Source organism: Medicago truncatula, chromosome 6, assembly GCF_003473485.1.
Source record: "Medicago truncatula cultivar Jemalong A17 chromosome 6, MtrunA17r5.0-ANR, whole genome shotgun sequence".
Classification (NCBI taxonomy): Eukaryota; Viridiplantae; Streptophyta; class Magnoliopsida; order Fabales; family Fabaceae; genus Medicago; species Medicago truncatula.
Genome location: NC_053047.1, coordinates 33,362,388 through 33,375,971, shown reverse-complemented (window position 1 = coordinate 33,375,971; position 13,584 = coordinate 33,362,388). Strand labels below are relative to the sequence as shown.

The 13,584-nt window shown below is 34.1% G+C and overlaps 1 protein-coding gene and 1 long non-coding RNA gene across 13 annotated transcripts in view; one reads left to right on the top strand and one right to left on the bottom strand.

Annotated features, from left to right (window-relative positions):
- The window catches only part of LOC25497293 (disease resistance protein RPV1), a 33,202-nt gene extending 23,485 nt beyond the window's left edge, over positions 1-9,717 (bottom strand). Inside the window, exons 1-9 of one of the 12 annotated variants that reach the window (XM_024786147.2) lie at positions 9,072-9,717; positions 6,421-7,522; positions 6,039-6,257; positions 5,280-5,942; positions 4,128-4,812; positions 3,606-3,645; positions 3,158-3,371; positions 1,797-1,962; positions 1,134-1,464 (exon numbers count right to left, since the gene is read on the bottom strand). In XM_024786147.2, coding sequence (XP_024641915.2) covers positions 4,306-4,812; positions 5,280-5,942; positions 6,039-6,257; positions 6,421-7,522; positions 9,072-9,544 — 2,964 coding nt within the window. In that variant the 5' untranslated portion in view covers positions 9,545-9,717 and the 3' untranslated portion in view covers positions 1,134-1,464; positions 1,797-1,962; positions 3,158-3,371; positions 3,606-3,645; positions 4,128-4,305. Of the gene's footprint in view, positions 1-1,133; positions 1,465-1,796; positions 1,968-3,157; positions 3,372-3,605; positions 3,730-3,772; positions 3,968-4,127; positions 4,813-5,279; positions 5,943-6,038; positions 6,258-6,420; positions 7,523-7,632; positions 7,932-9,071 lie in introns of those variants that run through there. The other 11 variants (XM_039826560.1, XM_024786148.2, XM_039826562.1 and 8 more) reach the window with 11 other exon arrangements.
- A 1,497-nt stretch (positions 9,718-11,214) lies between these two features.
- Positions 11,215-13,263, top strand: LOC112422886 (uncharacterized). The gene is made up of 3 exons (XR_005646624.1): positions 11,215-11,473; positions 11,630-11,701; positions 13,009-13,263. It is a non-coding gene; the product is annotated as an uncharacterized lncRNA (long non-coding RNA).
- The last annotated feature ends 321 nt before the right edge of the window (positions 13,264-13,584 follow it).

The following is a 13,584-nucleotide window of genomic DNA, read 5'->3' as shown; positions in this document are numbered from 1 at the left end:
AGGATACTGATCGGAATAAATTAAGAGTCAATTTGTTTGTAAATGGCTATGAATATACTCTTTCTGACTACTTATGGCATGTTTGTTCCATTCTCAAACTGCGATCAGAAAATACATTTTTGTTTGATCTGAAATTGGCAGAAAATACTAATTGCTATAATCTGATTCACGAGAAAATTAGATGAATATCGCAATACTTCAATATCAAAATTCGACATTCTGCTGAAAAAGCAAAGATCAGTGGACGTGGAAGTTTATGAGATAAAACTTGTGCAGCAGCAGCAAAACTGTATGGCCCTATCATCACTGATACCAATTGTACACACAGTTTCTTTTGTTGTGTTAGGCAGTGAATTTGCTCTATTCACAATATGTTCCTGCCATTCACAATTTTCTTATTTGTGAAATTAATGTCCACACCATTTTATTCCCAATAATTTAATATAAAGTTGTATCTTCATAATGTGTTTGGCTGCAAAAACTGAAATTGGGGATCACAAATTAGCAGATAAGTTTGCAAATAAAACGAGAGTAACATTCAAATTAAAAATGCAAAAGCAAGATCAAGTAGATTCTTAGTATAATTGACAATAATTGTGATATCCAACAACCACAATCATATTATTCTTTGTGAAAAATAAGAAAAACAACTACATATTTTAAAATAGTCCCACGTCGACCCAAATAAGTAGTAAGGTAGTGTTTATAAATTTTAATGTGTAGTATACATGTTACATTGTTGGAGAATTAGTATTGCTTGGTTCTCTTAAACTGTTTTTATTGAATTGAAAATATATTATAACTTATTACAACGTTCATTTGAATTATTAAAAATACCGTAATATTTGTATATTCTATTATATAAAATATTCTTTAACTTCCTTCAAAAAAAAATATTCTTTAACTTTTTAAGTTATTGAATAAAAAAATAATGGAAGCAATTGAATTTTTAATCAATGTTTAAAATATTATAATAATATTTTGAAAATTGGAATGTCCATCAACTCGATAAGATTACTTCATCATTTTGAACTATTGAGTCATTAATTGAACAACCAGATAAAATTGGATTACTCTTAAGACCAAAAAAAAAAAAAAAAAAAAATTGGATTACTCTATCATTAGAAAAATAATGAGGATAAGCATATAAAAAGGTGTTTATTTTACGAGTAATGATATTTGTACAATTATTTTATGGTTATACACAATGGTTGGGAGCAAATGCTTCAACACTTGTTTCCATGAATGTGTGTAACTAATCACCAGTTAAGGCCCTTGGTCTATGTTCAATAGAAGAGAGGGACATCCCCATCTGTGAAACTGCTCCGACCAATGCCATATTTTGCGTCGAAGTAGGGGCATGTCAATGGTCACCAGTGCCAAAGGCAATCTTGTTATTTTAATGCCAGTTTCCTAGTTGCTGGGAGGCCCATCATATGTTCTGAAAGGATTATCATGAACAACCTAGTGGTCATCATCAAACTTGTCAGTGCCGAATGTTATGAACATTGTTTTAAGCATTGGTAACATTGGAAGAAAATTACATCGACGTAGAAACTTAATGTCAAGTGCGAACGCACAGGATTAGGTTAAGAAAATCAATAACTGCTACTGTACGATACAAGTTCAGCAAAACATCTGCTTATTGCAATTGTAATTATCATTTATTAATAATCTCTCTCCTACAATATGATGTCAATCGCGAATCACAGAAAATAACAGTTTGTTCAAATTTCACTTGTTACGGTGCTAAAACACTACTATATTGTACATACTGAACAGCTCATCATACTCACCTGGGACAATTTATCAACTTGTCAGCTTCAAGTTTCAAGTTTCTCATTGGGCCCTCCACGCATCATTACCGGCTTACATTCTGAAAGAACACCCTCACTAATTATGCCGTTCTTCCCACATAGGACTCTACCAAATTCCAGATGGATTGGATATTGAAGTTCAGGCCTGATCTAGCGAAAAAAATTGAGGAAAGCTTTTGTCAATTCATTTGACTCAGATAAAAACCAGAATAGATTATAACACTACATACAATGCAAATATTCAATTTTCATAGTTAACTAAAACACCATATAACTTTAGGTTATTAAAGTTAATTCATAGGAAGGACAAGAATATGCAAAAGTTCAAAAAACACATAGCAGGTGGCAAAGAAAAAAAAATTATAACTCACTTAAGCGATCACAAAGTCAAAGTTTCCCTTAAATTGCTGTCTCCGCTCATTTCGAGAATAGCCAAAAAATTTCTCTGTTACACCGTTACTAATTACTGATACAAAGGCTATCAAAGTTGTTGTATCAAAATTTACCAGATCACTCCCACCAAAAAGATTACTAATTATTGATACAGTGGCTATGAAGTTTGTATTTGTAAGGTTCTATAAACACTTTAAACCAAAATTCAAGATAAAATCCACATCTAAAACTACAAAATCAGCAACTGTGCAGCAAATAGAATCATGCCTCTTACAAGTATTCAAGATCTAAAATCTAAGTTGTGTTCCTCATAACAACTTCATGACCTGCTTAGTTACTCGTTACACAGAAATAAAGTGACTTGCTTGTGCCTGTTGTGTGTGTACAACTCAGGTCTAAAACACTTAAGCTTGGTAAAATTAGAATCATTATGCAGCAGCACGAGTATTCAAAGGAAACACTTCTAAGTCACTTGTTTATGTGACAATAAATCACTTTATTACAGAACCACTTTGAGCTATTTGCAACAAATCAACAAGTAGATATGTTGGTGATTATTTTGCATTGAAAAAAAGAATACAAGTTTGCTCAGGACATACATCATATGTGGATACCGAAAAATTTCATCTGATAAAATGAGAGTTCTATTCTGTATAATGCATATGGTCTGGCTTATATTTTAGATCTGTAGAATTTTGAAAGTACTAATGGTTCCGAGTGAATAACAGAAATAACTTTTCCTTGACTCCTCTCTCTTCTAGTCATGCCACACTGCAATCTGCAGTGTTGGCCATAGTTTCCTTGACTCCATAATTTACATGTACTTCTAAAATGGTGTTCATTCTATAATCTAATGCATGCATCTAAATGTACAGTAATGAAATAATCGAATTCAAACAATATTTGCAGCACAAACATCCTCCATAAAAAATTACATCAGGTCTCACCATATCAAAACCAGAGTTGTACATCGAGTACTACACCAAGAACGCTGATTTGGATTTTGGAGAACAAAAGTCACGACTCTTGCAAAAGGATCTCATGAATGTCGGTTCTCAGATTTATTTCTTTATCCCACATAATTTCTTGCAGACCTGAAAGCTCCTTCCCCAGTAAGGAGAGTTTAGTTTGAGAAACTCAGCACTTCATAGTCGTTTCGACCTGGTATGCACATTTACATAAATAAATCAATAACAACTTAGAACATAGTTAGAAAATAAACAGTAGACACATTTCATTATAAATTTTTTAGTATAGAACAAGTCTTCCCATTCCATTTTTAGTTCTACCAAATATCTATGTCAGAACACAAAATAGCGACTGTTTTTGCCGCATTTTTGGGGAGAAGGGACATTTCGTGATCATTACAGAAATAATCTAAACATAAGTCCTCACCAGCGGAAGGCACGGATAGAACGAAATGAAATCCGTCAAGCTGTACAAGGATTACGTGAAATGATCAATTCATACCCAATGTGGAAACACCAAAGTAAAACTGAGCTGCAAAGCATATGATTAACTGTACAGCGGAAGGCATATGATTAGTTAGATGAGATATGAGATACAAGTTCCAATTTGAATCATAATTAATGAGATCGATACGAGTTTATGAAACGTGTATAGTTACGGTAAGACAATCTACTTGTTGACCTTTAAGCACTTGCAAACTCAGAACTTTCATTTCGACATTTTGAAGCATCAACACAGTCATGGATACCGAACTAGACACCGACACTGATTCGTTGACATTGGTAGTCCTTTGAGATAATATATTTTAATAGTATTACATGTATCGGTGTTAGACACACAGAAACTTACATCATGTCTCATGGTTTAAGAAACTTCTCCAACTAGAAACATTGAATTTGTAACTGACTATATACAGAAATTTCAACATTTATACAACAAAGCACAAACCTGCAATGTTGAGATTGAGAGAATAACAAGAAGACGGTTAACTTTATGATGGACCTAGACTAAGGAATGTACCCAACATCTTTCTTTCATCTTGCGCACTGCTTAATATTTCAATCTCATCCCTCCTCCTCCTCCTCCCCTTTCTCTGAAACTCCCACTTCCACCAATCTTTGCTTTTTTAGAGGAGGCACATAAATTGTGATAATGAAGGATCAATGAATCTCACACCCCCCTCCGTGTTGCTTTTCTCCTTCCACACGTGGATTCCGATTTGCGTGTTTTCGAATATCTTTTCCTCATCGAACCCCGAATAACAACACCCCAACTTAAACTCCACATGGATCCATTCATTTTTCAAAAGTCTTACACCGAGTTCATTATCTTCTTCCAATTTTATATGCAACAAAGTTGTATGGTCATTCAAAAAAGTATCATTGTCCACTAGCACACTAAATTCCCCAGTGAATTTGCAACTTATCTCTTTTTCATATCCATCCACAAATAATTTGATTGTTGGGTATATGTAGAGCTGACAAATAAGAATAAAAGAAAAACTAATAGAAGGGAGTTCTTTATCAAACCAGAAAGAAATTGTGCCTCCCCTGCTTTGGTGCTCAAACCAATCAGGAATCCTTTCCGTTGTGTTTGGGAATAGAAAATGGGTGCACCCAGACTCATGTAGTTTCTGTTAGTTTATATAAAAAGAAGGCTTAATGATATGGTTAGTCCTTGCAACTAAGCGTCGTTTAAAAATTCGTCCCTGTAATTGCTAATCCCGGCAATTTAGCCTTGCAATTGTTAATCATTTAAAATTTCGTCCCTCCCCACTTAATCACTGCCACGCCACATGAAATTCCAAATTTACCCTGGGTTTCCAATTCTTTCTTCAATATTTTGTCCCCTTCTTAAGAGCAAAATTGGAATTTCATGTGTGACAGTGATTGCCAGTGATTAAATTGGTCCAAGGACCAAATTTTAAATGATTAACAATTGCAAGGCTAAATTGCCAGGATTAGCAATTACAGGGACGAATTTTTAAATGACGCTTAATTGCAAGGACTAATCACATCATTAAACCTAAAAAGAATAATAATTACACTATGAACTGAAATACTATATGTCAAATACTAGTGCAATCAAAAAACAACAAACCTGACTCATTAACATTCTTATACTTGAGGAAATCAATGAATAACACCCGCGTGCAAAAAGCCTTTCAAGATTTGGTGGAATCCCTCTAATTTCCTCAAGAGCCTTGCACTTCTTCAAATAAAGATGCTTAAGACGGTGACATTCACCAAGGCACTCGGGAAGAATTGTGAAATTGTTCTGCGATAAGTCTAGAAATGTCACATTAACAAACCACTTGAGAAGTATTGGGAGACATTCATCTGAGAGGTTGTTGTTTCTGAGCTCAACATGTTCCACATTTGAAAACACTATTGAATTCATTTTATCATTATATTTTTGGAACCTGAGCTTTCCCGGTAGGTAGTATCCATATATTGTTAACCGTTGAATTTCACTGAAATTTTGAAATGAATATGGCAATTCTTCTATGGAAGTATCATATATCTTAATATCTTTTATATTTGACATCTTACATAATAATTCTGGAAAATGCTCAAGTTTGCTGCAACCATATGCATTTAAGATTTCAAGTTTATTTAGGTGTCCAATCGAACTGGGAATTGTAATTAAACTAAAACAATATCGAAATGAGCACTTTTCTAGATTTGGAAGACCCGAGACATCGGGTATATGGGTTAAATATTCACAAAAATCCAATGTCAAGACTTTCATATAGTTGAACTCCTGCATAAAAAATAAAAAATAAAATTGAAATTAAAATTATAATCTAATAGTGAATTATCAATATACACAATTGAAAAATGAACTTATTTCACTTGCCTTGCTCGAAATACAAGAAAGAGACTTCAAAGGACAACTTATCCATTTCCAATATCTCAAACTACTTGGAAGATGCCCAGGACCCCCAGAAAAGTAATTACCATCTTCAATGATAAGTGTTTTGAGATTTGTCATCTTCTTGCAAGCCATTCCATCCCACTCTGTTTCTCTTGCCGTTGGGTCAAATTTTAAATATATCATTTCAATATTCTCAGTTCCCTTTTAACAAAATAAAAAAAGAATAAATCATAATACAAATATTATATAGAGTAATATACATGTTATTCAGTGAATAAAAAACACTAGTATGAGGTGGCAGGATGATCAAAGTCATGGCTAAAGCTAAAACAACAAATTGTTCAGAAATATTAGTTTTCCTTACCATATTATCTCTTAAAACGTTAAGTATATCATCGTGAAACCACAACCTACTGCGTTCTCCAGGCTTCTTGGGAGATTCTTGTCGAACGACTTCTTTACCCATGTCCTCTATCAAGTCATGTAAGGTCACATAAGTGTCATATTCCCAATGACCTATGAGACATTTTTCAGCCAACACTCCAACATGATGTTCTATGCAATGGCCATAATGAGCATGAAGTATTTTTTTAACCTTTGTCCATTTACACCCTTTGAAGCAACAAGCAATGTCTAGAAAGACACTCTGATCCTTTTCCTTCAAAGCATCATAGCTTACTTGAAGTATCCTTTGGATATCTTTATCGGGAATATTTTCATACTCATCTAATGTACGCTTCCAATCTTCTACCTTCCTTCCAAACAAATTGCCCCCTATTGTTACTATTGCTAAGGGCAGGCCAGATGCATAAGTAACTACACGGTTTAAAATCTCTTCATAACTTGAAGGAACTTTGTCATTTTTAAAAGCCATTCGCCTCAACAATTCAAGAGCTTCTGTCTCATTCAATTCTTCTACTGCATGTGTACTTGTAATCCCATGACAGGCTAGTAAGTGTTTATCACGAGTGGTAATGATGACTCTGCTTCCATGACCGAACCAATCAAGTCCTCCAGCCAAAGCCTCTAGCTGCTCCAGTTTGTCAACATCATCAACAATCAAAAGAATCTTCTTTCTAGATAGTCTTTCCTTTATGATTGGTATTCCCTCACTAACATCTTCTAACTTACCGTCAAATTTAACTATTTTTGAAAGGAGCATCTTTTGGAGATGTTTCAGGTTATTATGACTTGAATTCTCTCTGACATTATGAAGAAAACATACACCTTCAAATTGATCAGCAAGAAAATTAAAAACTGCTTTTGCAAGTGTTGATTTACCCATGCCTCCAGTACCAAAAAGTCCTACCATGCGGACCTCATCCTCAGAGCCCATGTCAAGAAGCAATTTCACTTGTTCTATTCGGGACTGTAATCCAACAGGGTATTTGGCTACGTTTAAAAAATCATGATTGATATTGTTGGAGATGTATTGGACTATCTTCTCAATAAACTTGTGTTCATATCTATTCATGTCCAATAAGATAAGTTAGAACATACACTAAAACCAAAATCATATCCATGCATTGAGAATATATCATGCAATTCTAACTTTTTTGACATATAAATAACTTACACTTGTTTTAAAACCATTAATAGAAATCGCTCCATGTTTAAGCTTTAAGAGTAGATTATTTAGGCATAAAAAGGGTTAATAGGCTTTTACCCCCTGCCATTTGGGAGTCTTTTGGATTACCCCCCTATCATAAAAAAACTTGTAGATTCCCCCTTGCAAAATGAAGATTCTTTGGTTCACCCCCCTAAAGCCAACTGTCAGCATCTATCCCTATAAATTAGATGACTTGGCGTGCTGAGTTGGAATTTTATAATTTTTTTCTATTTTTTTTACAAAAATTATTTATATTTTTGTTTATTCAATTTATATTTCTTTTATTAAAAAAAAAAACTTTCATCCCTCTCTTCTCTCCACTCCACCGTACCCTTCTCTCTTCTCTTCATTCTTTTCTCCCCTCTTCTTCAACCCAACTCCCCTCTCTTCTCTCCCGTACCCCTCTCTTCTCCCATTTCCCTTCTTCTTCTTATTCGCTCTATCTATCTCTCTCTCTCTCTCTCTCTCTCTCTCTCTCTCTCTCCTCTTGTTGTTGATCTGGAAAAAAAAATCAAAAAGAAATCTTAAAAAGAATATGGTAGGAGATTGAGGTTGATATAGAAAGAGGTTTTTAGATTTCTGGTTTTTTTAATTTCTGTGTATGAAGACTGTTCTTAGAAACTCAAGAACAAGTGAATTTGTTACTAATTTCTTGTTTTCCTTCTAATTCCATTAAAAGATAGAAGAAGGAGAATCAAAGAAAAAGAAAAAGAAAAGGCTAATTCGAAAAAGAAGATAGAAGAGGGAGATTGAAAAATCTGAAGAAAAAAAAAATCAAAACCCAACAGCAATCTTTTGAATTTTTTGGATTATTGATGTGTGTTGTTGTTGTTGTGAGTTGTTGTTGATGTTGTGTTTATTTGAGAAGATGTGTTGTTGTTATGGTGTGTTGTTCCTATGTGTTGTTGAAGCAAAAAGGGGAGAAAGGAGAAGAAAAGGTGCGAGTCTGTGAGAGAAGAGAAGAGAGAATAGAAGGAAGAAGAAATGGAAGAACAGAGGGAGATAGGAGAAGGAAGAAAATAAGGAAGAAGAGAGAAAGGATTTACGCTGGAAGAGAATGAAAAGGAAATGAAATTTCTTATTTTTCATTAGGGGTATTTTAGGTATTTCTCTTTTAAATATACTTTTAAAAATAAAAAATATAAAAATTATGACGTGTCAGTTAATTAGCGTACAATCAGCCTGCCACATAAGCTAATTTACACAGTCAGATGCTGACAGTTGGCTTTAGGGGGGTGAACCAAGGAATCTTCATTTTGCAAGGGGGAATCTCCAAGTTTTTTTTTGATAGGGGGGTAAACCAAAAGACTCCTAAATGGCAGGGGGGTAAAAGCCTATTAACCCGCATAAAAATTAATGAAATAAAATATAGAAAGGAAAAACAAGTTTTAAGTAAAGTGGGGTACTCATGAGGACTATAATGATAGCCGGACAAATTAGCAGCTTGAGTAAGAGCCATCTTCCATTGACGCAATCGCTCCATGTTTTTCTCGTTATTTTGGAACCCCTCTTCATGCTTAGTCAGATATTCACCATAACTACATGTATGACGTCGAACATCAGTAGGATCCACACCATAGAAAACGGGTAATACTAAGCAACTCTTTGTCTTGTAGCAGTGAATGATGTGGACAAGTTCGTCCAAACAAAATGAAGAAGATGCATAGTTGGCAGAAAATATGGGAATACAAATCCTAGATTCTTCAATGGCCTTGACAAGTGATGGTGTGATTTCATCTCCTCTTTGAAGATCATTTTCATCAATGAAAGTACGAATTCCCTTGTCAACAAGAGCCTTATAGAGATTACCGGTAAAATTGTTGCGAGTGTCACTGCCCCTGAAATTGAGGAACACTCTGGAAGGTGATTGCATAGCCATGAGAATTGAAAGAATTTGGATGAAAAAAAACTTTGAAAATGGAGAATATGAATGAGTAATTTGTGTGGTCTGTTAGGTGGATTCTTTAAAAGAAGGAGAAAACTAATGACAAAAGTAGTAAGTGAAACTTCCTTGCAACATCCTATAGCGTGTGGACTGTGGACCAATCAGAGAGTAGATATCGTTGCACTACCACCTCTTCTTGCTGATATCTTGAATGTGGTTATCATGCAAACTATAAAACTTCGAGAAAACTTAAATAAATAAATAAACAAAATATAAATGGTCTACGAAACTTCCTTACTACTTCCGTCATTACCGTTCAACTTTTTGGACAAAACTTAAATAAATAAAGGTGTTTTTACGGGTCATTTCTGGTTTTGCTTCCTTAATTATTATTTTTATATCCGTCCTAGTAATTTGAAGGTTTTTTTATTTATCCACGGTAAAAATTTTATGGCATTAAATTACAAAATTTATGGTATTTTCATCTACTGCAATTTGAGTAAATTTTGATGTATCCCCTATAATTTTAGCAAGTTTTGGTTTACCTTCTCCCATGTCATCGATTTTGTACCGTCAAACTCCATGAATGACCAATACCAAAAATATTCAAATTACAAGGACGGAATGTAAAAAAAATTACAAGGAGAAAACCAGCAATAGTCTATATTATGGGGGTAAAACACTATTAATCCTTAAATATATAAATAAAACAAGTGTGTCGCAGTGATTTTCGGAGATCAAGCTATTGGTTAGCGTTGACTCACAAGGGAATGGGGTAAAAGTTCGAAATAACCCACATTTTAAAGAGATTTAAGGTTCGGGGGTTGGTTACGTGAAGAGAAAGTGTTAGACCCTTAAACGTCTATAATGATTTATAGGAACCTCTTTTTTTTTTTTAAACCAAAAAGAGGAGTAGCAAAGTGCCACTAACTCAAAAGATTAAATAGATAGAAAGGGAAATAAAAATAAATAAAAGGAGGGGGACAAGAACCAAAATCTCCTAGGCATTAGAAACCTAAAATTAGGCATTCCTCGCATGTCGTGTACAAATAAAAGACTAAGAAAGTCAAGTAAGTCTAGCCAAATTTTAACACCTTGATCCTCTAAACCTTTGGAAGCCAGCAAATATGCACATCTGATTAAGGGTGGTCCTCTTTGTAACAGTTTTGGAAGACTTTTTGAAGATAGAAATGTGTTAGTAGTATAGATATGTAGATTAGGGTCATGAGTTGATGGGGATTCAAGGTGACGTAGGAGGTTTGTTGTGAATTCGATGAAAAATCACACCAATAAATATTTGATGTGTAGAGTAAGGGATAGTCGAGCAACCAAAATAAAGTGTATGAAACAATTATAATCACAAGTCAAAAGTAGAAAACAGCGAGAGAAATAAATTTTTTATGTGGTAGGAGGGTGATCCTCTTTGTAATAGATTTGGAAGACTTTTTGAAGATAGAAATGTGTTAGTAGCATAGATATGTAGATTAGGGTCATGAGTTGATGGGGTTCAAGGTGACGTACGAGGTTTGTTGTGAATTCGATGAAAAATTACACCAGTAATGAAACGCACCGTTTTAGGAATTTAAAAAAAATAATAATAAAAATAAATAATAGAATAATATATAAATATATAAACTTAAGTAAGCACACCCCACCCATTTATCTGTTCTTTTCTCTCTCTCGAACCTTCCAGCCATTTCATTAGCTTCCAATTCTACTTCACCTTTCATCACACGTTTTCTTTGTTTTTCCAATTCCAATCAACAAATTCTTTTATTGAATCATGCAAGCATGAGTAAAATGGTACAACTTGGCAAACCAACCTCATAAAATGCTATTGGGTAGTTTTTGAGATAGGATTTGTGTTTTATGGAAGGAGATGAGTACCCACCCATTGGTAGTTGCTTATTGAGATTCTTAGAGGTAAATACACAATTCCTAGCTCAATTAAGCATTTTTAGTCATTACGTAAGTTTTTTTAGAAATTGGAGTATAGATTAAGGGATCTTATGGTTATCGGCGGTTAGAGAAGTTGTATAGTGAGTTTCTAATTCTTAAGAAAATATCATTGATGTTCAGATATGATATTGGACGCTTCACATGCTTCTCTTGGAGTGGTTGGAGATCAAACTTAGTTGATTCGTCATAACTGTGAGTTGATATTTTGATAATTTTCTATGTTAAATGTTTATAAAAAATGGGGAACACACCCATTGAACTTTTTCTTCTCAATGTTGCTCATGTTTAAAGTCATCGATATTATTATGGTTTTTGTTTGAATTTATCTACGATTTGTTGGGCCAATGGTTGAAATTGAGATTTGGTTGCATATATTATGACATGTGTTTTGGATATATGGGAAATACGGTCTGAAACATATGCTTTTGGAAACTTTCGATATTAATATGCGCTCTATTTGGATTTGGATTTTACTTGCGATTTATAAAGTAGAGGGATTGAAATGGAGAATTTGATTGTATGTATTTTCATAGTAGTTTTGATATGTTGTGAAACGTGGTTTTGAAATATGCGTCTTTGAAAGGATTTGATATTAATTTGTACGCGATTTGGATTTGGATTTGAATTTGGATTTACTTATGATTATAAGTAGTAGATTTTCGATTGAGTTTCGATGATACACGTTTTGAAATAAGTTTTATTATGTAGTGAAATATGGTCTTAGCATTGTGTTTTAAGAATGGTGTTTTGAAAATTATGGTTATAATGACGACGACCTAGGTGCACCTAGTATGTGATTTCAATTAGGTAGAATTACCCCGTTAGATGGAGCCGCCCCTATGGAAAGGCCGCCATTAGGAGGAGAGGGCTATCAATGAGAGGTAAACTCCCTAATTGAAAATGTTTTACACTTTGTTTTGAGTCGAGAGAAAAGAGCTATCCGTTAGATGGAGCCGCCCCATGTACGGAAAGGCCACCATTAGGTGGAGAGGGCTATCAACGAGATGGAGCTAGTTCTCGATTCACCCATTTGATTATTTTCACCAAAGTTAGATTTCTATACTTTATTTAAAGTTGATCATTTTTGTATTATGAAATTGAATATGATTTTATATTTTCTTTGAAGTGATTATTTTGATTCCATTTCATTAAGCCCGATTTTTATATTCTATTTGGATTTGATTATCTCGATTCCTTTTCATTATAATCGATTTATATATTTTCTTTAAAGTTGTGGATTTGGTTTCACCTCTTGACGACATTGAAATTTTGATATAGTCTTATTTGGTTTGATAAAATTACGAAGTTTTATGAATTTTCATGGTACACTTGATTGTGAATTTATTATATTTTTATACAGTTACTAGCCTTGGAAGTTAAAAATTATATTTGAGAAAAGTAAAAAATCGTGCCCTTGTGTGTTTCCCTTCTAGTTGGTAGTGGTTGTTGTCTCTCACTAAGTCCTTGTGACTTACTCTTTTATTTTCTATTTTTTTCAGATTTTCAAGCAGCTACGTAGGAAGCTGCTAGTAGACTCAAAGTTCAGCCGTGTCACTCTTTTTGGTAGGCTTCTTTGATGGATGTCTCTTTTGTTTATGTATATGTTGAATCAGAGTATCTGCAGCTATTTGGAGTCTAGGAATGTTTTATTTGAGATATACAAATATGTAAATATTGTTTAAATTCTGCCAAGTGTCGTCAATAGGCTTGCCGGACTAGGATGTTCTAGTTCGTGCGCCGGTTACGATTGTGAATTTGGGTCGTGACAAGTAAATACTTGATGTGTGAAGTAAGGGATAGTCAAGCAACCAAAACAAAGAGAGAATACAAAAGAATTTGTTGACCCATTTCGGTCCAAATTGACCTAGTATGGGGGAGAGAGCAGCCCTCTGTTTCACTATAATGATGAGTAACGAGTAACGTTACAAAAGAGATATCAATGGGTTACAAGAATAAGTCTCCCGCCTAATTCTACCCAAAGCCCCAATCTCTTTCCGTGACCAAGAGACTCAATCCTAATAGTGTTTCCCAAGGTGAATCAACCCTCAAACCCTAGTGTTTGTTCCCAAGAGACA